Genomic DNA, 21799 nt, shown 5'->3' with positions numbered 1-21799 from the left:
AACCTGCAGCGGAAGCATCACTGGTGACACATCTACAATGTATTTGGAAAAGGCAGAGGCTAAGGCATAATGATATTTGCATTAGGGAATAAGTTACACTCTGCAACAAGATTCAGTTTTAATACTTTAAAAGTACGTACATACTTACTTTTACTCAAGTAGAAAAGTTAATGTGATAATTTTACTTTGGTACATTTTTGTGTATTTATTTGTTCTTTTACTGAAGTTAAATCTTTGAGCTCTTCCTCCACCACTGCTCTCTTCATACCACCTCCCCATTAGGAAAGTAATCTTTATAATTTACTGAACCTTAATAAATTATATAATATGAAATGATAACTAATCATCATGCACATGTCAGTGCCAAGTCCCGTATTAACTGCTGAAGATGTTTCTCTGTTTCAGATTGAGAGTGTTGGTGACCTCTGCTGTGTCTAATACGAGACAACAGTGAAGTGTGAAATTACTCGAAAACGTCAGTTGGGGTTTTGTCTGTTACCTAGTCTCTGTGTGAGGTTCGAACAATCTGCTTCTGATGTTTATGCTTCTACTCACACAAGCACCATCTGCAGTTAACACCTTTATTTTCAGACTTCCTGAGAGTTATCTCACTTCCTCATTGGCAATCAAATTTTCAGGAAGGTCTCTCCTTTGTCAGCACACTTAAGCAGTAAGAAATCTCTCACTTTGCAAATGTTTTAGGTCGAACAGCTCTTACTGAGCCTTGCATTGTGAACAAGTATGGTACAGCGACAGGGGATAGTCCCCCTCTGCAGCACGTGTGGATGTGACTGACGGAGTGAGAGACTTTGGTGCGTGGAAATTATAACGATGAAGATTAATCTGAGGGGTTGCTGTGTTGTTGTAACTTTGACGGGTTCATTTTTAAAACAACCAATCTGAGGAGTTATATCATGTTCAGTTCTCTCATCCTCTGAATGGGATTTTAAGACCACACTTGCATCTGCATTGTGTGTGGTGTTGATTTGTGTACATTGTAGCTGTAACCATAGGTGCTAAGAAGATATAGTATAACCTGCATGATCTAATGTCAAATATATGTCAACAATAAAAGAAAAAATGCAAGAAAAGTATAGGCTACGTTTGTGTTTGTGTGTGTGTGTTTGTGTGTGTGTGTGTTTGTGTGTGTGTGTCAGACTTCACTGATGAACTGTGACTGAAGTGTTTCACACCAGAGGCGGGGCCAATGGCAGCGCCTCCTCTGCTGCCACTTTACTACATCAGTCATGACGTGCAGCTGTGAAGACAGATGTTTTTGAGCGCCTCACGATGGCGGACAAAGCTGGATGAGGCTCAGAGGACATGGTCGATGTCTTACTGGGATGTGATGTCTCGGTGAGTGATTTGAGTTTTTTGAAACTTACTTTTAATTACTCTTCAATATTGATTGAAGACATTTGCAATTTAATCTGGTGTCTGTCCTCGAACCTCTGCTTAAATACTGTTATTTAATATGAATAGAAAATACATGGGGATATATTAACTCTTGCTTATAATGAGAATCATTAATCCTTCATATTATCACCAGATTTGCTTTATTTCAAAACCATGACTGACCTAATGCATGTGTGCACTTTTTTAATTTGGACAGTTTCTGACAACACACCATGTCTCAAACATGCTTCGTCCTCATCGCCGCTGCACTGCTGGTGGTGCAGCTTTGCATGGGTAAGCTCAGACTTCTCTATGGACACATTACCAACATCTGTGTTGGCATGTAAGATACATTATTTATATTTTCTTTGATTTGATTATGATTTGGAGATGAAAGTTTGATTAAATAGAGACAAATATGCAGGTCCACATTACCACATCTGCTTTAAACTCAACAGATAATTAATCTGTTAAATTCCTCTAACTATCTTATTAGATGTAAGACATTATGGACACGTAATATCAGTCTATCTAAGTCGGTATTTCTGCTTTTAGGTGAGAAGTCCTGCACCATCTGGTCCAGCGCTGGAGCCGTGGTGCAGCGAGACACCAGTTTTAAGGTGTACTGCACCTTTAACTGCAAGTGCAGGGGATCCATGTACAGTGGCCACCCGTCCACACCACAAAAACACACTGAGCTGAATTCTACAACCATATATTTTAAGGTGGTGAACATAACAAAGAACAGGACATACAGCTGTCAGTGTAACTGTTCTCCTACATTGGACCCCTGTGGACTGGACATCTTCACTGGGTGTGAGTATGAAGAGAAGCAACATCTGTTTCTGAAACTTTTATCTCACTGCAAACTGTGTTAATGCACATTTTAATGGAAGATTTAAGATTATTGTATTTCAAATAGGACTACTGTCCAAGCGTACAATCCATGTACTGCATTATAATGTCAGTTCAACAGTAGCCAGCAGCTTGTTGACTTTCATCTCAGGGTGTTACAATCCATTTCAAGCAACTCGAGCTGGTTCTGCTTTCTCTTCTTTATTTAGAGTTCACACTGTTCACATGTTGAAGACCGAGCGCAGCAAATACTTTTAGCCGACTGCGACAAGTTGATTATTCTTTCTTTTTATACATACAACAAGTACAATCCAGTAACAACACACCCACCATTTCAAAAGACTTAACCTGCAATGAAAAGCAATGAAACTTGTAACTTTATAGAATAGCACATTCTTGCATTATATCTACTTCTGTTACTTACTGTTTTCATTAGTAACTGGTCATATTATTAATGCTTCCCAAATGTATATTTCTAATGTGTGGGAATGAGAACTTGTGTGCAAACAATTAATTCCTACACTTGCCAAAAACATGCCATATAGGAAGGAGTATTAGGGGAATATGAAGAAAAACTTCATGAGAATTTGAGAATAAAGTTGTAATTGAGAAGACAGTAATACGAGAAAAAAGTCATAACATTAAGATTAAAAAAGAAAAGTATTTTTAAGTAAATAAGAAATAATAATCCATGCTTATTCAAGTTAGCATGGGTTCCACTCTTTATGAATCTAAAATCTTGAAACAATCTCATTATTTCTGGAGAAGATTTCCCTTTGAATAGAACATAGATAGAACTTCCTAGTTTCTTGCACAATCTTTTCCAAGTCCTGATACTTGATGATAATTTGGTGCGGATGTAAAATATATTTTGTTAGTTGTGAATTAACAAGTTGCTATGCATTTTAACACAGGCTGCATATATACAAATGTATTCTTTAATGACATGTAGCCTAAAATACTGACTTTTTTCTTATAATATTACAACATTATTCTCGTAATCTCAGATATTTTTTACATTTAAATGGCCGTAATTCTCTGTCATACCAAAAGACAAACAAAAGAAACCCAAATCATGTCACACTTAGACTAACTAACTAACTAACTAAAGAAATAAATTACAAAACATCTCTTAACACAAGCATCTAAGGATGAAGGCTTGGTCGTTTTGTTGCTGGACATGAATCAAGTTAGACTGAGCAATGTGACTGGTATCAGGAAATGTATGAAGATTGTCCATCATTGCATAATTCTCTCTACATGTAACAGACTCAGTCAACCAAGGCTGAAACTGAGGCATATTTCCATCCCATACATTGTAATGCTTTGCACATAGATACTGTGGTTTTTCAATTTCAAATGTTAAAAACCTCAGTATTTAAGATCTATTCAACTCCTCTTCGTCTTCTTCATCCTTCAGATGTACCAGATCGTCCTAAAAACCTGTCGTGCATCTACAAGGTCTTAAATAATAAAAGTGGAGATGTGCTCTGCACTTGGAACAGAGGAAGGCACACTTATCTTAGAGACAAAACAGAGCTGTGGTGAGTTTGAAAAAAAAAGGAAACTTGAATTTAACATGTCACCAAAACATCCCATAATAAAATGACCTTGCTTATACTGTCAATTGAAAGTTGGCTTTGTTGTGTTTTCAGGCTGAGAACTGTAGCAGGAAATCACACGAGTGAACCAGAGCGACACAATGTCTCCAGTAAGGGAACTGGTTCACTGTCCGTTAGGTTCACTGTCCTCAGGTCTGTGCAGTTCATCTACGTGTGGGTTCAAGCCCACAATGAACTGGGCCCTGTGGTGTCTGCCACCGTTGACTACACCCTCACTGACATCGGTAAGACCCATGGCTGAGCTCCTTCACTTTGTGTGTACCTGGTACTTTCTGCAGGAAGAGCGTGCAATTCTTTTACGTGTAATGACAGTTTCAAGGCATGAAATGATGATGAGAGTGTGACTGAAAGTTTGTAGTTCTTTTATACTCTAAACCAAAAGGTTTATGCTGTTTCATAATCATAATCCTCCTTTCAATTTGTGAAATGTTTCAGTAGAATAAGATTTTTTACAGTTAAGAGGACAACTGATCTTGTGTGTCCATCGTGTTGACAGTATATCTGACCTCTCTGGTGTCTGTGTTGATCTGAGCAGCAACGCCGTCACCTCCTGTTCTTGGTCAACCAGAGTGCTCCTCCCGGGAGTGCGTTTTCACAGTGGAGCAGCCTGTGAGGACTCAGCACCTGCAGATCCAGTACAAAGCAGCAGAACAGACATGGACATCTTACCCAGATCAAGTAAGACGTCTTTAACACTTCAGAGATGAGATGTTGCAGGAGATATGACAGTCGGTTACTTAAAACCTTTGAAGTCGACGTTGCACGATCGTATCTCGTAGGTCTGATTCAAACCAATAAACAGATATGAGTGTCAGGCCGATAGGCTCAGAGGCGAACTCTCAGTGAAACATCCAAAACGCGCTGAGGTGTTCTCACAATGTGATCATAGATCTGCCTCACTGTTCCCCTACTCTGCCCCCAGGTCACAAGGTCTTCCTCACACAAACTCCTTTCAATCCCTCCTTCTCTTCTTAAACCTAAAGGGGTACGGGCACTGCACTAGTATAAATAAATCAGACTAGACTTAACTACATGGCATTTTCCCACAAGTAAAACTCGTGAGTATGATCATGGATGAGTGATTCTTTTTCATTTACAGAGCGTGCAGATGAGTACAGTTCAGGCTTGGTCCATCTCCTCTCTGGAGCCCTACAGTTTGTACCATTTCAGAGCCCGATCCAGATTCAGCACCGGCTTGTGGAGTCAGTGGAGCACAAACACTTCCAGCAGGACTCAGGAGGAGGGTAAGTGAACTGTTCCTACCTGATCCAACGTGTGGGTATTACTGCTCTTACTGAATGAAAGCAGCACGAATTCTGTCTAAAGATGTGAAAGTATTTACAGTATCTCTGTGGTTTGAGGCAGTTATCAGCTCATCACTGTCTGCCTGCAGGATACACCACTGACACAATCCTCACTGGGTTGTGTGTTGAGAGCAAGTGATAAGACAAAAATATGCACAGTTGCAAAAGTGCATACAACAGTATAAATACAAGACCCAAATAATAGAATAAATTATGATTACTGTAGTTGAGTCTTTTTCTGTGTCAGGTCAAACTGAGTCACAGGGAATAGACGAGAAGTTGTTAGGGTTAGGGTTAGGGCTAGACAGATGCTAAAACGAGCACAGAAGTGAAGAGGACTGTGATCTTCGTTGTCCTGAGCCTTAACTGGAAAAGGGGAGCAGATAAGTTGGAGAAAGTTCCCGCTGTCATCACTAAACACAGAATCTTGTCAGCTTCCCTGAGCAGTGGCAGATCTAGGTTTTTTCTAAATTGGGGTTCATAAAGGGGGGACAATTATTTTTTTGTTCCACTATTCACTAAATTAATGAGCTAAATTACATTTGTTTGTCAGTCATCCCCCCGGCAGGATGGCTGAGTTTAAGCTGCTAAAGTCCTTTTTAAAACCACACAAGTGATTAAACAAATTCAATTAATCATTTCCTTCAAATACATACTTCCCCATTTCTCCTGTATTCAAACCAAACATCTTGTAAAGAATTAAAGTAAAAACTCTTCCCTTTGCTGCAAACTGAGTTTGAGTATTTCAACAAGGTTTACGTTCAATTAAGACTCCAAAGTGGAACAGACTGTTTATTTGAGATTTGGTAGGGGTTGGTGAGAGAGAAGTTTGGTCAAACCCGATAAAAGACCCATATTTTCTCATGTTTTACAGCCGCAAATATAATCATCTCATCATGTGGAGTGGACTTATAGAATATGCTTTGATATAAAATTGTGAAATATCAAAGTAATTAAACAATGTTATTATGTTCACTGAGCTGGGCAATAACAAGGTTGAATGTAAAGCACTATTTTTTACTAAAATAACATTGCCACTGGGTAGCGAACACAAAGGTCACCATTCCCAACTGGGATCCATGTGCCTTTAAGGCTTCAATGTGGTGGATTTTATCTTAAGCAATCTTTAAGTCTTTGTACTGTAATTAAATTTCCATACTTAAAATCCTGACTGGAAGGAAATAAATAATCTGCTTTGGAAAACAGTTGGCATTAATGTAAATATTTCCAATGTGTGGTTACGAAATCCACATTCTGGTTGTTGAACATCATTTATTATTTTTACCACCCGTCTAATTGTATAAGCATGTTAAAGCGTCAGCAGTCCAGAGAGGTGAAGTGCTCACAGCTCACAACTTCCTCCATAATGTGCACAAATACAGGGTGGAGGGACTTTAACTTCCCTACTGAGAGATCACATGTCACATGTTCACTGGTGTCGCCTGTGTAAGGTCAGTGCTCTAACAGAGGAAAATGACTTTTGCTTTCTGTAGCAGGAGTCGGTTACAGGATGAATTCAGTCAGTTGAATTTCAAACCAAATTTCACACACTCATGAATATCAGTCCTTTAATTTAACCAAATCAAGATCGATTAATTATTCCTTTGAGAAATTGGTTAAAATATTTTAAAAAATGCCCACTTTATTAAAGAAATGTTAAAGAAAGTGATTAGAAAAATTACTTAAACTGCCACCATGTTTGGATCGGCGCCAACATTTTATGACATATTTTTTGTCTCATGCCCCATCCTTCCACCAAGTTTCATGTAAATCCACCCAGTAGTTTTTGTATAATCCTGCCAACAAACCAACCGATGGCGGAGGTAAAAATATTCTTGACAAAATGCTCTTAATATTTGCTGTTATGTGTCATTTTAATGGAAAGAACGTTATGTACGAGATTTCTTGGAAGTGTTTATCATCTGTGTCAGACCTGCACAGATTATATGTGTCACTTTCAAAGAATTCCTATTTTGAGCTACAGCTAATATTAATCTTTTATGTGACACTGTGATTTTTTATTGTTTCAGCTCCTGCAAAAGAGTTGGACGTATGGTACGCTGAGTCTGCGTTTGACTTAAAATCCCTGAGAGTTTACTGGAAGGTAAGTCATGACAGTTTTTTTTATGTAGACTGTCATGACAGTGACCACAAAACACCGATGTGCTTTTTCATCATCTCCATGCGTTCCCTCTCCTCATTCTCACGCTATCTGTGTGCGTGTGTGGTGCAGTGTTGTAGCCATAGAAACACATCCCGATCTTTTCTACTTCACTACTATGTTCTGCATAAACTAAAGGTCAACTCTTGACCACTTCTGATGTGTGACACCCTCACAAACAAACACACACACACACACACACACACACTCGTACATCCCCACCCTCAACCACAAATACACACAACTACATTCATTTAATATCACATAAAGACTGTGAAAGGTAAGTGAAACCTGAGTACAGACACCAGTTTCAGTTTACAAGAAACCAGGAGCTGAACAGAAATGATGTGTCTTACACACTAAACCTGCAGCGTGTTGATTTTGAGCATCCTGTACTTACAGCCATATCCCAGGCACATGTTGAAGCGCCTGCAGTTTGCCACAAAATCTTTTCCTTTTCTTTCAATAAAACCACAAATATATGTGGATATACTCATTGGTTTACCTTTAAACGTTTTTCTGGTTGCAGGAGCCGCACATTTCCATCGCAAGAGGGAAGATCCTAGGGTACAGAGTCAGAGTTTACCGTCCAGATTCTGGACTGGACCTTGTCACTAACTTCAGCCGGGATGCCAGGAATTATTCTGTCCCAACTTGTGCTAACTGCGAAGTGACTGTGTGGGCTCGCAACTCCAAAGGGTTGTCGCCTCCTGCTACAATCACAGCACATCACACAAAAGGTAGAAATAGCTAAACTTGTGTCAGCCAGCTTGTTTAAGCAGGCTTGTGCATTACTAAAACTGAACAGTGTTGTATTCACTTGTGCTCCTCTTGTCTCAGCCAAGTCCTCTCAGGATGTGCAAGTAACCACTGGCAACCACAATGTCACCATCTCCTGGAGGGAGCCTGAAACTGCACTGTTACCAGCGTCCTATGTGGTTGAGTGGCACCCAGAGGGTCAGAAGCTGGAGGAACTCAGATGGGTCCGACTGGGCGGCAGTGACGACCATGCAGTCATCACAGGTAGAACATGTGATGGTACAATAGACACAGATGGATTAACACAAGGGAGCAAAGGCAGCGATGTACCATTATTTTAGACATGTTGGTGTCTGGGTTAAGATTGGAGTTAATTACAGACTAAATTGACGATAGGTGTGAATGTGAGGCTGAATGTTTTGTTTGTTGGCTGGTTACACGTGGCATCTATAGCACTTCTGTCCGTCCTGGGAGAGGGATCCCTCACATGTGGCCCTCTCTGAGGTGTCAACGTTTTTTCCACTGTTAAAAGGGTCTTTTGGTAGTTTTTCCTCTACTACTCTTGTTGAGGGTTAAGGGCAGAGGATGTCACACCTTGTTAAGCCCTATGAGACAAATTACGATTTGTGAATATGTGCTATACCAATAAAATTTGATTAATCTGTTTTTGGTCATTTTTTATTTCCATAAATGATTTAATGATATTGTTTTCCTTTATTTTTCTTTATGCAGGTATTAAGCCATTTGAATGCTACGAGGGGGCAGTGTATGTTTTCTATAGCGACAGCTCAGTGACCAGGATGATGTTTTCAGGTGTCACAACTTTGGAGTCAGGTAGGATCAGAGAGGAGCTATACATACATGATTAGTATTATTTTACTATCATTTACTTATTTACTGAATCAAAATATCATCATAATGCTTATTATTACTTTTAGTAATGGTAGTTGTACTATTCTAACAGGTAGAAACTGCAGTGTTATGAACAGAAGTTAACAGACTCCTCCATGCTGTTGTGTTTGTTGGTTGCAGCCCCAGAAGTTGGTCCTTCGTTCCAAGAGACAGTCGAGGGACAAATAGTGAAGGTGACCTGGACGGAGCTTCCCAGGAGCAAGCGGAGGGGCTGTATCACCAACTACACCATCTATTTAGAGAACAGCAGTGGACACCAGCAGCAATGTAGGAATTGTTTTATCTGTGGCTGTTAGGGACTGTGTAAACATTTTAAGAGGTAGAGGGAGATGTGTCAGGAAAGGGGAAACCTGTAATCTTTTATTTTTGCTAAAGAGAGGACAGGGACTTTAAACCTGTGTTTTGGAAAAAAGGAGCTGCAGCAATGAACAGAATGAGGAAATGTATGTTTTCTGAACATTAGAGCATGTAGATCTCTGCAAGTAATAACCCAAAATAAATTATGAACCTGAATATGAGCAGGATAAGCCTCCTTTAAATTGCTCCTCTGCTGTATGTGTACACGTTTGTATTTCAGACTCCATACCAGCATCGGACAGGACATATGTGATCCAGCCCCTGTCTCCTTCCATCTACAGCCTGTGGATGACTGCGTCCACCGCTGAGGGAGAGGGGCCTGTGGGTCAACAAATGAAGTTCCTAATCCAGCGTAAGCACACGTGCCAATTTGGGGAAATATGTGTAAATATGTTCATTGACTTAATTAATAATTAACTATTTGTCTTTAAGACTCCAGCAGAATTTCTTTCAATGATAGTTCTTATGGAAACACATTAAGACAAGATTTGTCCAAGGACATATGATGTAGACACTTTTTCCTTGCTTTTCTTGACTGACTGTACTAGAGGAGATAAATGTACATGCTGCGACTTCAAATCTTCTCCCTGTGTTTCTCTCATGATTGCAGAGGGAACTCTACTGACCAACGTCCTTGTGTTTGGTGCCATCTCCCTGATTGTGGTTATAGTGTGCCTGTGCCATTTTTCAGCAGTAAACCAGAAGTAAGTTAGCGACAGCAGCTCCATGAAAGCCTCATTGAAATGATGCATCATGAACAATAAATGATCATTTTGCTAGAACAAGTTTCCATGCTATCTTGTTGAGCAGTTTCCCACGTTCCCTCTCAGGTTCTGGGTGTTTTGCCAGTGCCTCATGCTCGATGTTGTCCCAGATCCTGCAAACAGCAAGTGGGCAAAAGAGTGTACCCATGAAAAGGTATTTATGTATAAGAAGAAAAAGATTTGAGCTACATTGCGGCTCATTGTTCCTGGTTTGAGCCTGTATCTTCCTCCCAACAGGGCAAGATGAACCTCCAGCAGCAGCGCAGTAACTCCAGTACAACCGAGGAGGAGGAAGAGCCGATCCTGGTCGATATTGAGGAGCTGCCCAGGCAGAGCGGTGACATCTCCACATCTACAAATGCATCCTCGCAACTCCCTCCTCAGATCAGCCTGAGCTTAGACGTCACGCCACCGTACCCTGCGACCACCTACATCAAGAGCCTCTCCCAGGATTCTGACAGCTCCGACCACACCCAGAGCACAACTGTCGACTACATCTCATCACACGGTCTGGGAGATATGGAGGAGGATCAGGAAGAGGAGGATCAGGAAGAAGAGGAGGAGGAGGAGATGCTGGGTTTCTTCCCCAGTCACCACCTCTTCAGCGGGCCCATGGGCTTCGGAGGAAAGTTAACTCTGGACGCGGTGAAAATTGACTTCTGTAGTGACTTCTTTCAGGACAGCTAATGTGAAACCAGAACTCTCTGGTGGGAAGATAATGAAGGACACAATAAAAGTTTCAGTGTGTTGTTTGGATCACACTGGGACATACATGAACTACCTCTTTACTTGTTGTAATCAGAACTGTAAAACAAACAGTCTAGCGCTAAACTAAGCAGGAATCATTGACTTAAATGTGCTTAAGTTCAAATTGTATGCATTATCCTTTTTTTTTCAGAATGGCTATAGACTAATACCACTAATACATTTCTGCCTGCTTGAATTGAAAGTTACTAGAAAAAACTAATAGGATGTGTAAAGTCTTTTTCTTTACATTTTCATCAACATACTAGAAACAGGAGGATCAGTCATATTCAGAACTGCCCTTAAAATATTTTCAACCAATCACCATGTTTAGATATAATTTTTACTTTTATAGAAACTTTTGATTTGTTAATTTACTTGTGCAGCCTTAGTCTGATTTGTCCCTGAAAATAAAACGTTTAATCCTTTGCACTTGTTTGTATTTAGATGGAGTTTGTCATCTCTGCCGAGGAGCTTTTCACCCGTCTGTTTTGTGAACAAGATTAACCAGGGAACAATTCATGAATTTTGAAGAAAAAAATAAAAATCAGGCACATTTAGGGAGCTGACATCTATGAATGTCTGACATTTGGTGCAGCATTCTAGTTTGAACAATTTTTGAATTGTCGTTCCCTGGTATGATACAGGACTAGAACAGCGGACTGAACGTCAGGGTGGGTTTTAAGAGTTTGTGTTGGCAGCAGGCAACAGGCCATAAGGTCCTGTTGAACTTTGACACATTTAAAATAAAATTCGGAGGTGAAAGTTGACCATTTCACATACCTGCTCTACAGTTTCCTTCTCAAAACACAGCTAACTTATATTGGAGAATGTATGGAGATACACCTGGCAACAAGCAGAGCAATGCAAACAGTACATCTGTGACATCATTTTGTCTGTGGACAGGGTAAATAAGGGACGCTGCAAAAAATTTATCGACCATCTTTATTTACCGACAGAGGTCTCTAATAGCAGGGCTAGAATTCACACATTTGTAGAGCACTTCAGTTGTTCCACACAATGAACGACTGTATTTCTTTCAGAGCAATTATGCAGTGGTGCCACTGTGAGAGCTACAGGGCGAGTCAACAGTGGAGGAAAATATCAGCACAGAACAGATTGCCGAAACAAACGAACGCTGGGCTGAGTTTACATCTGTGGAAGGATGCTCGAGTGGAGTGTGTAAACAGTCAGGAGGCCTGAGGGAGGCTACGGCTGCATCAAGACACTTCCTCTCTGAATCACTTTGAAGAAAACTTTTGATTGACTTCCACATGGTGAGTAATCAGAGGTGAAATGTGCGAGGAGGAAGAGACACTCGATTGTGAACAGCACCCCAAATACGAGTAAATCACATGGAACAACCTGCAGCTTCAAATAAATCCACTTGACAAAAGTCTCAGGATCTATGTAAATTTAGCAAAGTAATGACCAATGTGTTCCTCCAAAATGACCTAACGTTCCTCCTTAAAAATATTTTTGAAAAAAAAAAAAGAGAACTTTAATACAGATTTAGGCGCCATTTCGTCAATGCAGTGTCTTATGTGCACCATGTGAAATACAGTCTCTGAAAGAATTTATGAAAATAGTCAAGATTTACAGGCCTAAGATCATAAAAGAATAGACCTCCTGTATAAAATATAAAACAATACCCCAGTGCTAAAGAAAAACAAAATCCTTAAATCTCAATGAATGAAGCTGTAACTTCATCAATAATACCTGGTGTGGCAGAGCCGAGGAGCTTGGGTTGGAGCTCTGCGGTGCCTATTTCAAAGCAAGAAAGCAAGCAATGGCACACACCAAGCTAAAAGATACTCTTCTTATGCTTACATTTTGAAAATGCATATTTTCAAGCAGCAATTACAAAAATGTATCAATGGACAATGCATAACCTCTGAAAAAAATACTGTATGAAAACATCCCTGCTACTTTGTTTCCAAGTACAAAACCTCTACCAATAAGTTGCTCCGGAGTAGCAAGAAGTCCTTTTCATTTTTTTTTTTTACTTTTTTTTTTCTCCTTACTTTTTTTTTTTTCCATCTTCGTTTTGTTTTTATTGGGTAAAACTCAGTCCTCACATTGAGTGCCATAGTTAATGACAGTCGTCTCCATCATTTCACTTTGCTGAAGGATCCAGGAACATGCAAGCCTCGTAGTGGAGGTGCTCAGGAGGCTCCTGTAGGCCTGAGGGCAGCAGCCAGGGCTTAAGCCAGGGCTGGGAAGGCCTCTGGGTCGTCCACGTTGGGCACAGACACAGATGACGGCTAAGGAAAAGCAAACACAAGAAAGAGTTAGTTATAGTAGCAAGAATCCATCAGGCTTTTAATCTTAACAGGTACAATGACCACATTTTAACAGGGCTGTAGTAAACTGTAGAGGTATCTACCTTGTCAGTCCTTACTGTGCGGACCGGCCTAGGGATTTCACCGCGGCCTCGACCTCCCCGGCCACCACGTGGTCCCCCGCGTCCACGGCTCGGACGGCCCAGATCTCCGAAGTTGATCTCCAGCTGGGACGTAATGTCATTGGCTGGCTTACGGAAGTGGTGCTCATCCTCCAGCTGAGGCTACAAAATTGATTGAAACAGTTTAATATCATTTTACAGCTTTGCCTTATTTAATTTGTAAGTGTCATTTGATGTCAGATACTGTGCAACAGAAGCAGAACTTTTTACCTTAGGCTCCTCAACCTTAGGGGTTTCAATCACATCCTCCTTCTTAACCTGTGATGGTGAAATGCAAGATGTTATTTCTAAAACATACGAGCCATTTTGTTTTTAATCAACAGATTACGTTTTAGATGAAAGAAAAAATGTAACAAAGTAGAAAAAGAAAAACATTCAATTAAAAAAGTCTGCATTTCCTGACTGCAACAATCGTTAACCTCATCTTCCTACCACACAGGCTCAGGGAGCCTGAGCTCACTTGAGCCACAGTATTTATGTTATGTCCAGAATAAACAAGTGGACTAAATAATTTGTCTATTGACTGATTGTTCTGCATATCGAATGAAAAAAAGTAATGAAGGAGAAACAGAAGTTTATTTACTGCATATATAGAGATGTGAAAAACTATAAGTCGGTATTAATGAGACTATTTGTTTATTGTATCAATATTAAAGAAATTATTCACAATGATGTCAGGCAGCTGTCGTTGGAGAAGAGTTTGGGGCATGTAGTGTTCAGGGACATTTTGCACTTGTATTTTGCAACTAATTCAGTTAGTGATGTTTGTGTTAACCCTGGACACCTCAGTGTCACACAGGAAACTGGTGCAACACTTTTAAAGTTTAAGGGACTTCTCTGGAGGAAGAGGGGGTGGTAGATTACAAACTAAAGGGATTTCCTTAACAATTCAGTCTGGATGTAACATATGCATCTTCAAGACAGGGAGCTATGTTTGGGTGCATCTCATCCATGGTGTCATTGTTTTTAGGAAATGTGACTGATGAAATACATCCCGATTCAATGAAATTCTCACAGGAAAGGAAGAATGCATTATGGGAAAAGTAGTTTGTTAGCACGCTTAGCTTGTATGTTTGGGAAGGAGGTAGGGTGGGGGATCTTGGTGAGTTTTTCAGGTTTATTTAGCTTTTATGTTCACAAAAAATTGGAAAGGTAATGATTTACAATTAAACTCAAATGTTAAGCCATCAAAGGTGTTTTTCTGATTCAGAGGGCGGGAATTTTGGATTTTGTGAACGTTGGTAATTTTGTCAGCTCTTCAGAAAACCCTCAGATTTTCAAGTGTGTCTTCACACAGTTCTTATGTTTACGAGTGATTTTATTTGGAGCTTAAGTCTTAATGGGTTAATAGAATGAGTCGGTTTCTTTTTGATAGCAATTAAAACAAAATGTTTTTACTGCCTTAGAAACAAAGAAATGTTTATTTTATTCGACATAAATAACCTAATAATCAATCATCATCAAGGTCGATCAGACATGACAAATCTTGGCTTTTTATGTTAACCAAAATAAAAAGTTAAGTTTTCTCGCAGCTATGTTGTTGACTCACCTCTGCTTTGGACTTGTGCAGCACAAACCCTCTGGTCCATTGAGCTCCCTCGTTGGCCTCACGGATGTTGAATTCCACCTTGGCCCGCTCCTTGTCTTGCACGGCTTTCCATTCGTCCAGAGTCATCTCCTTGGGCCCTTCTTCCTTGACCTCCTCTACCTCATTCTCCCTTCAACAAAAACGAGACACAAAGAGTTGAGTGTTACTAGTAGTCTTAACATAACCTTTCAACTTAACTTATGTTATTATAAATTTAGGTTTATCTGCACATCCCTCTGTTATATTGTAGACTACAGCAAAACCAAAATCTCCAAATGATTCTTGTAATTTATAACAAGATAAATAAAACAAGAAAATTCATACTTGTTCTCAGAGTCAGCCGGTGGATGCTCCTCTCCTTCAGGGGTCTCTTCAGTGTTGGTTGATTGGTCAAGCACACTTAAGGGGAGAAAAAAAAAATCATGGTCAAAAGTCAACATTTCAAAAATATTTACCAAAAACACTAAGCTTATTGAGTCCAGGAGTGAAGTTTGAAACTTGTTGCGGTTCATGATGCCTGTTGTGCACATGTAGTGTTTACAATATGGTCGAATTGAGCAATTTTCAAATATCACAGATCAAACAATACATTTTACAAGTTGTGTCCAATAAACAGTATGTGTATTTGGAATAATACTTACTCAAATTGTCTGCCACTATTTTGAACCAGGATACAGTGTGAATACTAAGATGATATAGCATGATGAACTCATGCACTCAAACTGATGAAATCGAAAAAAAGTCACCCGATACAAAAAAAACACGCCCACAACCCATCTCCAAATGTGACTCCTGTTCCCTGACTAGCATTACGTCACCAAGTGTTCTCTAAAAACACAACATGAGGAGAAACTAACACAGAAGTGTTATATATGTATGGTCACCATTGGAGTGTGTGTGCACGTATTCTAAAACTCCCTCATCTCTCATAATGCAAAGTTTGTCATTGTAAATACAGACACTTACTTGAGCTCATCCTTGACGGTGCCCCAGTTGTGAGATCCACTTCCACCACGCTTCTCCTCACCCTTCAGACTACTGAAACAACATTTGCTTTAGCCACGATCATTACACGTGTACTGAATAAAAACATACAAAGATCTTTAACGGACCATGGGTGAAATTCGTTTTTTTAATTCTAAAAAAGTACTTACGTTTTGTCACTGCCACTGTGTCTATCGAATTCACGCTTGCCCCGGGAGTCAAAGCCATCGCTGCGAGCCATGCCGCGTCCTCTGCCTCCACGGGCCCCTCTGCCGCCGCCAGGACCACCACGTCCTCTCATTGGCCTGTCACCGATTGGTCTAAAGAGACAGATGATGAATATCAGTCTACTCTTTGGCAAAGTACAAGTTTCTTTGCTTGTCACAAGCTTAGCTCTAAAGCAGGGCTATCTTTAAGTCAGCCTATTTTCATAAATTCAGCTGGGGGGAGTTAAGAAGACTAACAAAATATGAATTTCTTTTAGCTGCCTTAAATGACATTTAAAGAAAAACAAAGTGATAGTGGCTTCTGTCTATAGATAGTCTAAATTTAGATTTGGACTTCATTTTTTTTGTTGCATCGATCTTAAAAAGTAAACTGATCAAGTTAATTTGCATGCAGCAGTCGGGGCCAAACATACTAAGCCTTATCATTGCAAACAACGCCTTAAACAGTTGCTGTCCATACTCGCGCCCGCCCCCCCCACACACACCCTTGGAGGGTGTAAGAAAACACTCCCCAGGGTTTCCCCTGTGTTCATTTTGCAGGAGCAGCCCGCACTCACTTTACACATTAACAATAAACACCATCACTAATCTGAAATTATTAGGACCTGAACAGTACTTTAGTTTACTTTGTGTTGCTGTGATTCGCTCAAAAGTTGATGAGACATATTTAAAGTTGCAGTGGGTAGAATTTAGTGACATAAAGTGGTGAAGATGCATGTAGCAGCTGAATAACCCTCACCTCCTCATCCTCCCCTTCCAAACATGAAAGAGAACCTGTGGTAACCTTCAGTTTTCATAAAAACTGAAAGGGTGTTTAGTTTGTCCAGTCTGGGCTACTACAAGAAACATGGCGGCCTCCATAGAGAGGACCCCCCCGTGATGTAAATATAAAGTATTTCAATAAAAAGGGCCCATTCTAGTGTAAATAAAACAATTTGTATAATTTAGATGAAACACTCGTGAAAACATCACTAGGATTATTTTATATTAAATTTCTGTCAACAGATCCCTTTCTCCTAAATCTTACACTGGACCTTTAAACACATTGAAAAAAGTCTAACATTTTGCACACATGGGGGGGTTGTCGTCCTGAACCTGATGCAAACAAAATTACTGTTCAATTGAACTCACTTCTCAACTGAGAATTCGCCACCCTCAGTCTTCTCGCCACCTTCTCCAGCGGGTCTTTCAAACCGACGAGGGGGCCGCCTGTCCACAGGCCGTCTGTCTGTGGGGGGACGCCCTTCGCCCTGGCCGCCTTGGCCACCTTGGCCGCCTTGGCCGCCCTGGCCACCCTGGGGTCTGGGGCCGTCGCCCTCTGGCTTGCGGCCCATTCTCCTCATGCCGGCACCTAGGATTGACCACAACAGTGGGGTTAGAGGACCGATGGGATCGATAGATCAGGACCCACAGCTGAGCATCAGACATGAGAAAGAAGACACTGTTATTGTTCTGTCTAAATTGAGCACACTTTCAATGAATGTGTTTTTTTTATTTTTTTTAAATCAACTGGTAAAATCCATTTCTTTGATTAATGACGTGTACATTTTTTTTTAATACTATTTTTAAATACCCTACAACTTTTTTCTGGTCAGCAGTGTTATCCTAATATTAAAACAGTAAAAACTTCAGTCTCCATCAAGTTCACAAAATGTGTTACCAATTGTAAGGTAGAAACTTTGCAGATGGTTGTGATTTAACTTGATGGGGACTGAGGTGTTTCCTGCATGTTCACTCATCTCCCACTTTGTTTCAACGGGTGTTGACCACCTGAATCACAGAGTCACTGAATGGAATTAACACTGTCATAGTCTTTAACCCCCGACCTGTGTAGCACATGGTCGACTGTGACTGACCCAATCCCACCCCTGGCCTAAACCACCAGCTACCAAAATAGACACCCTGCAGAACACAGTGGCAGCTGGGTGCACCGTAGTCGGCGCACCTGTCTCATCTTCTCCCCAGCAAACAGATATGAGCCCACTTGGCAGCGTGACCTGCTGATAATGGCCATTTAACTGTCTGAGAACAGATCTCCACCTAACACTGGATGCTCCACTTCTGCGTGAAGTAAATTCAACATGGTGCACACACGTTGGCACATCAGGGCAGAAACTTGGCCTCCATTTTCACAGCCAAGGTGGTAGATTGAATGTTGACACAATATACATAGAGGATATCTGCTAAAATCACAAATACGAAATTAAATGCGCAGAAGCAGGTCAAGCGCATGCACGAGCGTGTAATGTGCGCCAATGGGAAGTGGCAGTTCGGAGACGGAGCTTCAACACGCCCCACACGGTCACCACGAGGTTCATCACCGTGAGAGAGCTCGGCTCCGAGTGAGACAAAACCACCGGCTCATCCACCGCCATTACAATAAAACAGCGGTTCAACATTGATCTACGTTGAAGTTATAACCAATTAAGTTGGATTTAGCACGAACATACTTTTAATGCATTTATTTATTTTATATCAAAACGTAATAAAATATCAGTAAATAACAGCAGCTATGGGCCTGATCTAGCACTAAGTGGCCTCAGACACTCACGACCCTGCGGCACTTTAACATGAATGCATGGAAAGGCCACTTTTTCCGGATACCGAGGCTTTCGGGTTCCACCTGCTCAACAAGGCCGATGGGGAGACGAGCCAAAACAAGTCGGCCCGTAAACCGATTCTCGGTGAATAGCTGGAGGTGCACAGCCTCCAGCTCCACACACTTTAGTAAAAATGTCATTGTTCGCATAAATGACAGCGCACAGGGACACAAAAGCAGCCATGCGGACCTCATGTCACGGGGGCTTACGAACCGTCGCTAGCTAGGAAACGAGCACCATAGCCTGTTAGCTAAACACCCTTTCAGACACAGCCTGACCGGGAGCTTAAACGATGAAACCGGGCTTACCATCTTTTTTGAGCGGGACGGGGGCCTGGGTCTCCTCTTTCTTGTCAGTAAGCGGGACCTTTCTTTCTTTCTGGGTTTCTTTCTTCGGGTGCTTGGCAGCCTGGGCTGCGGTCTTGGCGGCACCAGGGAGAGCAGCAGCCTCCTTCTTCTTCGCTTCGGCCTGCTTCAGAAGCTCAAACGGATCCGACTCGTCGTCAAATAACTGGTCGAACCGATTGGTTATGGGACAGCCAAAACCTTCTTGCATTTGTCCGGGCATGATGGCGCCCCTTCAGCAGGATTTTCCTCCGATTCTACGAGGCTTGGTGCGAACACTTCGCTAGATGAAGCCACAAGATGGCTGGGAAAAGGACCTTCTTCTCTTCCGGCGCGATAGACATCCGGGACCTCGGGGGTTTGCGCGGCTGGGGCATGTAGTTCTTTGAAAGCGAGCAAACAATGGGCGTCGATGGGGGACACGCCAACAGAAAAACTACTGTTCCCACAATGCCGTTCTCAATGCTGTTGCTAGCCTCTGTGAAGGAAAAGCATGGTAATTATCTTACACACTGTTGTGTTGACTCCTCGTGGAAACGTCCCCAGACTCTGTTACTGCTGCACCACCACTTTATCAGCTTTAAAAACAAATAGAGCTTAACGAGTCCTTCCTCCATGTTTTATCCAGACATTATACATTAGTAACCTCTAACACCGCAGGTGCATCTGTTAGCTGCTGTGTTGTAATTTAACTTGGAAGACATGATCAGAGCAAAGGTCAACATATAATTTAGGAATTACAGTCAAAATCTAACAGGGACAAACTGTATGGGCAGACTGTTGTGACCAGGTCCTGACATTTATATATGTTGTATTCACACATATATAAAGTATTCACACTGCACTGAGCCCCAGGCTCTTTTTAAACCCTGCATGTGAACATTTCACACTTGCACCACTCCTTGGGGTAACAAAACCTGATCCATAGCAAACGCACTCTACTCAGCAGTGAAAACAGGCTGATAGTTGGGTTATTCGGACAGCGTGAAAAGTGGTCAGAGCTTGGTAAAGGCAAACATTTATTTGAAAGAGTCAAATATTTTCGTATGGTCATGGTTTTATATGTTTTGGCCCTTGATATTGTTAAAATGTTGCATTAACTCAAAAGTATCATGTTTGGGAAGCCATGTTTTGGCACTAATATATTGAAAAGTATTATACCTATTCTTAACTTAAAGGATGCTGTAGGGTCAGGAAAGAACCCATTCACATTTGGTGTGCATCCAGATCAGTGGGCGTGTCCAGGGATTTTTCTTTCTGTCTTTAACATTGTGATATCTTTGTTTTCTCACACAATAATTCATTAACCTTGAGAATTTTTTTTAAAATCAGGCACACACTAGGCCTTGTCCCTATAATACCACATTGTGGGGAAAAAGTGAAAGATGCAAAAGTGTGATATTGAGGATATCACAAACCACTTTTTTCCACCAATACAAGTTTTCATTATTTTATGTGAATATTTGAGGTCTCTACCAATAATGGAAATGAAGATATAAAGAATGGAGTAGGGCAGTTTTATTTTTGTCATTTTTATAGGGCCAGAGTGGTGCATGGTGTAGCTTGTAGGAACATAATAAAGTACATGGAAATAACTTTGTTTTGTGTATACAGTGCCTGTATCCTTCCATGTTCTCTTCACATAAAAATACACAGTTAAAGGCATTGTTTACCTTTAGGAAAAAAGAAGTGCTTGATAAAGAAGTAGGGTGTACGGCTACATGTTCTGTCGCTTTGTTTTGGATAGTAGTTAAAAATAAGAAAAAGAAAGAAGAAAAGTATTCTCTTATCACCTCTACTCTGGCCAAGCCTTAGAAATATTTAATGGATTAAAGAAATACATGTTTTCTTTATGCTCATTTAACTGAAGGTTGTACAGTATTCTGTACTGTTAGGGCCTTGCTATATTAAAAATAAATTAACTCTGATAGATGCTACATTCAATAGAGTGGTTAAAGTTTATATTTCAAATATGAAATAAAAACGATGTGCAATGTAGCACAGTGTGTCTAAGAAATTACACATGATGAAAACTATTATCCTCTAACCATACAACTTGAACAACAGGACTGAACTGGGTACGGGCTTGGTGTTTTCTCCATAACATGTAAGGGCACATGCTGATGATTTCCCTCACTGTAGGGACATGATAGTATTCGATGTAGCTCTCTAACATGTAAACTGTAAAATGACACATCTAAACACATCCAAGTAGCCCTTGAAGTTCTTATTAATTGCAGGTTTGAAAGTTGAAGAATCAAGGTTGTTGGCAAATTTAATTATTAACAGGAAAACCCATTCACTTTTATACTGCAGGCTACTCAAAATAATGTCAGTTCTTCTCACTTTTGATTTGTATTAATGCTTATCCATCCAACCATATACCAATTATCCTGTAAGGGTCCTGGGGAGGCTGGAGCTAATCCCAGCTGATATTGGGGCAATGGGCGGGTACACCCATCACAGGTCGCCAGTGTATCGCAGGGCCAACATACAGAGACAGATATCCTCACATTCACACCTACGGTTCATTTAGAGTCTCCATTCAATCTAACCCCCAATCTGCATGTTTAAGCTGTGGGAGGAAGCCCGAGAAAACCCATGCAGGCATTGGGGAGAACCTGCAAACTCCACACAGAAGGACCCCTGGCTGGGAAACCGGGATTCGAAACACAGAGCCTTCTTGCTGTATAGTGATATTGCTAAACAATGGCTGTTT

The 21799-nt window shown here is 40.8% G+C and overlaps 2 protein-coding genes and 1 long non-coding RNA gene across 7 annotated transcripts; 2 read left to right on the top strand and 1 right to left on the bottom strand.

Moving 5' to 3' along the window:
• Positions 1-1258: 1258 nt before the first annotated feature.
• il12rb2 (interleukin 12 receptor, beta 2a) lies at positions 1259-11045 on the top strand. Of its 2 annotated transcripts, none has more exons than XM_034584191.1 (16): positions 1259-1356; positions 1602-1689; positions 1951-2211; positions 3671-3794; positions 3906-4096; positions 4408-4550; positions 4972-5116; positions 7207-7280; positions 7867-8077; positions 8178-8360; positions 8829-8930; positions 9129-9275; positions 9586-9717; positions 9976-10069; positions 10196-10283; positions 10367-11045. In XM_034584191.1, the coding sequence occupies exons 2-16, from the start codon at positions 1629-1631 to the stop codon at positions 10814-10816; spliced, it is 2406 nt and encodes an 801-aa protein (XP_034440082.1). In that variant the 5' UTR covers positions 1259-1356; positions 1602-1628; the 3' UTR covers positions 10817-11045. The 2 variants fall into 2 exon arrangements, with proteins under 2 accessions (XP_034440082.1, XP_034440081.1); XM_034584190.1 differs by having other exon boundaries at positions 8172-8360.
• A 756-nt stretch (positions 11046-11801) lies between these two features.
• On the bottom strand, positions 11802-19437 carry serbp1a (SERPINE1 mRNA binding protein 1a). Of its 4 annotated transcripts, none has more exons than XM_034584211.1 (9): positions 19045-19437; positions 17268-17487; positions 16080-16229; positions 15892-15963; positions 15250-15324; positions 14887-15058; positions 13548-13595; positions 13260-13439; positions 11802-13137 (listed from the first exon to the last, which is right to left on the bottom strand). In XM_034584211.1, exons 1-9 carry the CDS (start codon positions 19301-19303, stop codon positions 13078-13080), a joined length of 1236 nt encoding a protein of 411 aa, XP_034440102.1. In that variant the 5' UTR covers positions 19304-19437; the 3' UTR covers positions 11802-13077. The 4 variants fall into 4 exon arrangements, with proteins under 4 accessions (XP_034440102.1, XP_034440105.1, XP_034440106.1 ...); XM_034584214.1 differs by having other exon boundaries at positions 15892-15960; XM_034584215.1 differs by having other exon boundaries at positions 11805-13137; positions 14887-15055; positions 15892-15960.
• On the top strand, positions 15575-18692 carry LOC117760852. Its single transcript, XR_004613740.1, has 3 exons — positions 15575-15666; positions 16448-16450; positions 18680-18692. It is a non-coding gene; the product is annotated as an uncharacterized LOC117760852 (long non-coding RNA).
• Positions 19438-21799: the final 2362 nt, after the last annotated feature.

Source organism: Hippoglossus hippoglossus, chromosome 4 (genome assembly GCF_009819705.1).
Source record: "Hippoglossus hippoglossus isolate fHipHip1 chromosome 4, fHipHip1.pri, whole genome shotgun sequence".
In the NCBI taxonomy this organism is placed as follows: domain Eukaryota; kingdom Metazoa; phylum Chordata; class Actinopteri; order Pleuronectiformes; family Pleuronectidae; genus Hippoglossus; species Hippoglossus hippoglossus.
This window is presented reverse-complemented; position numbering and strand designations above follow the sequence as displayed.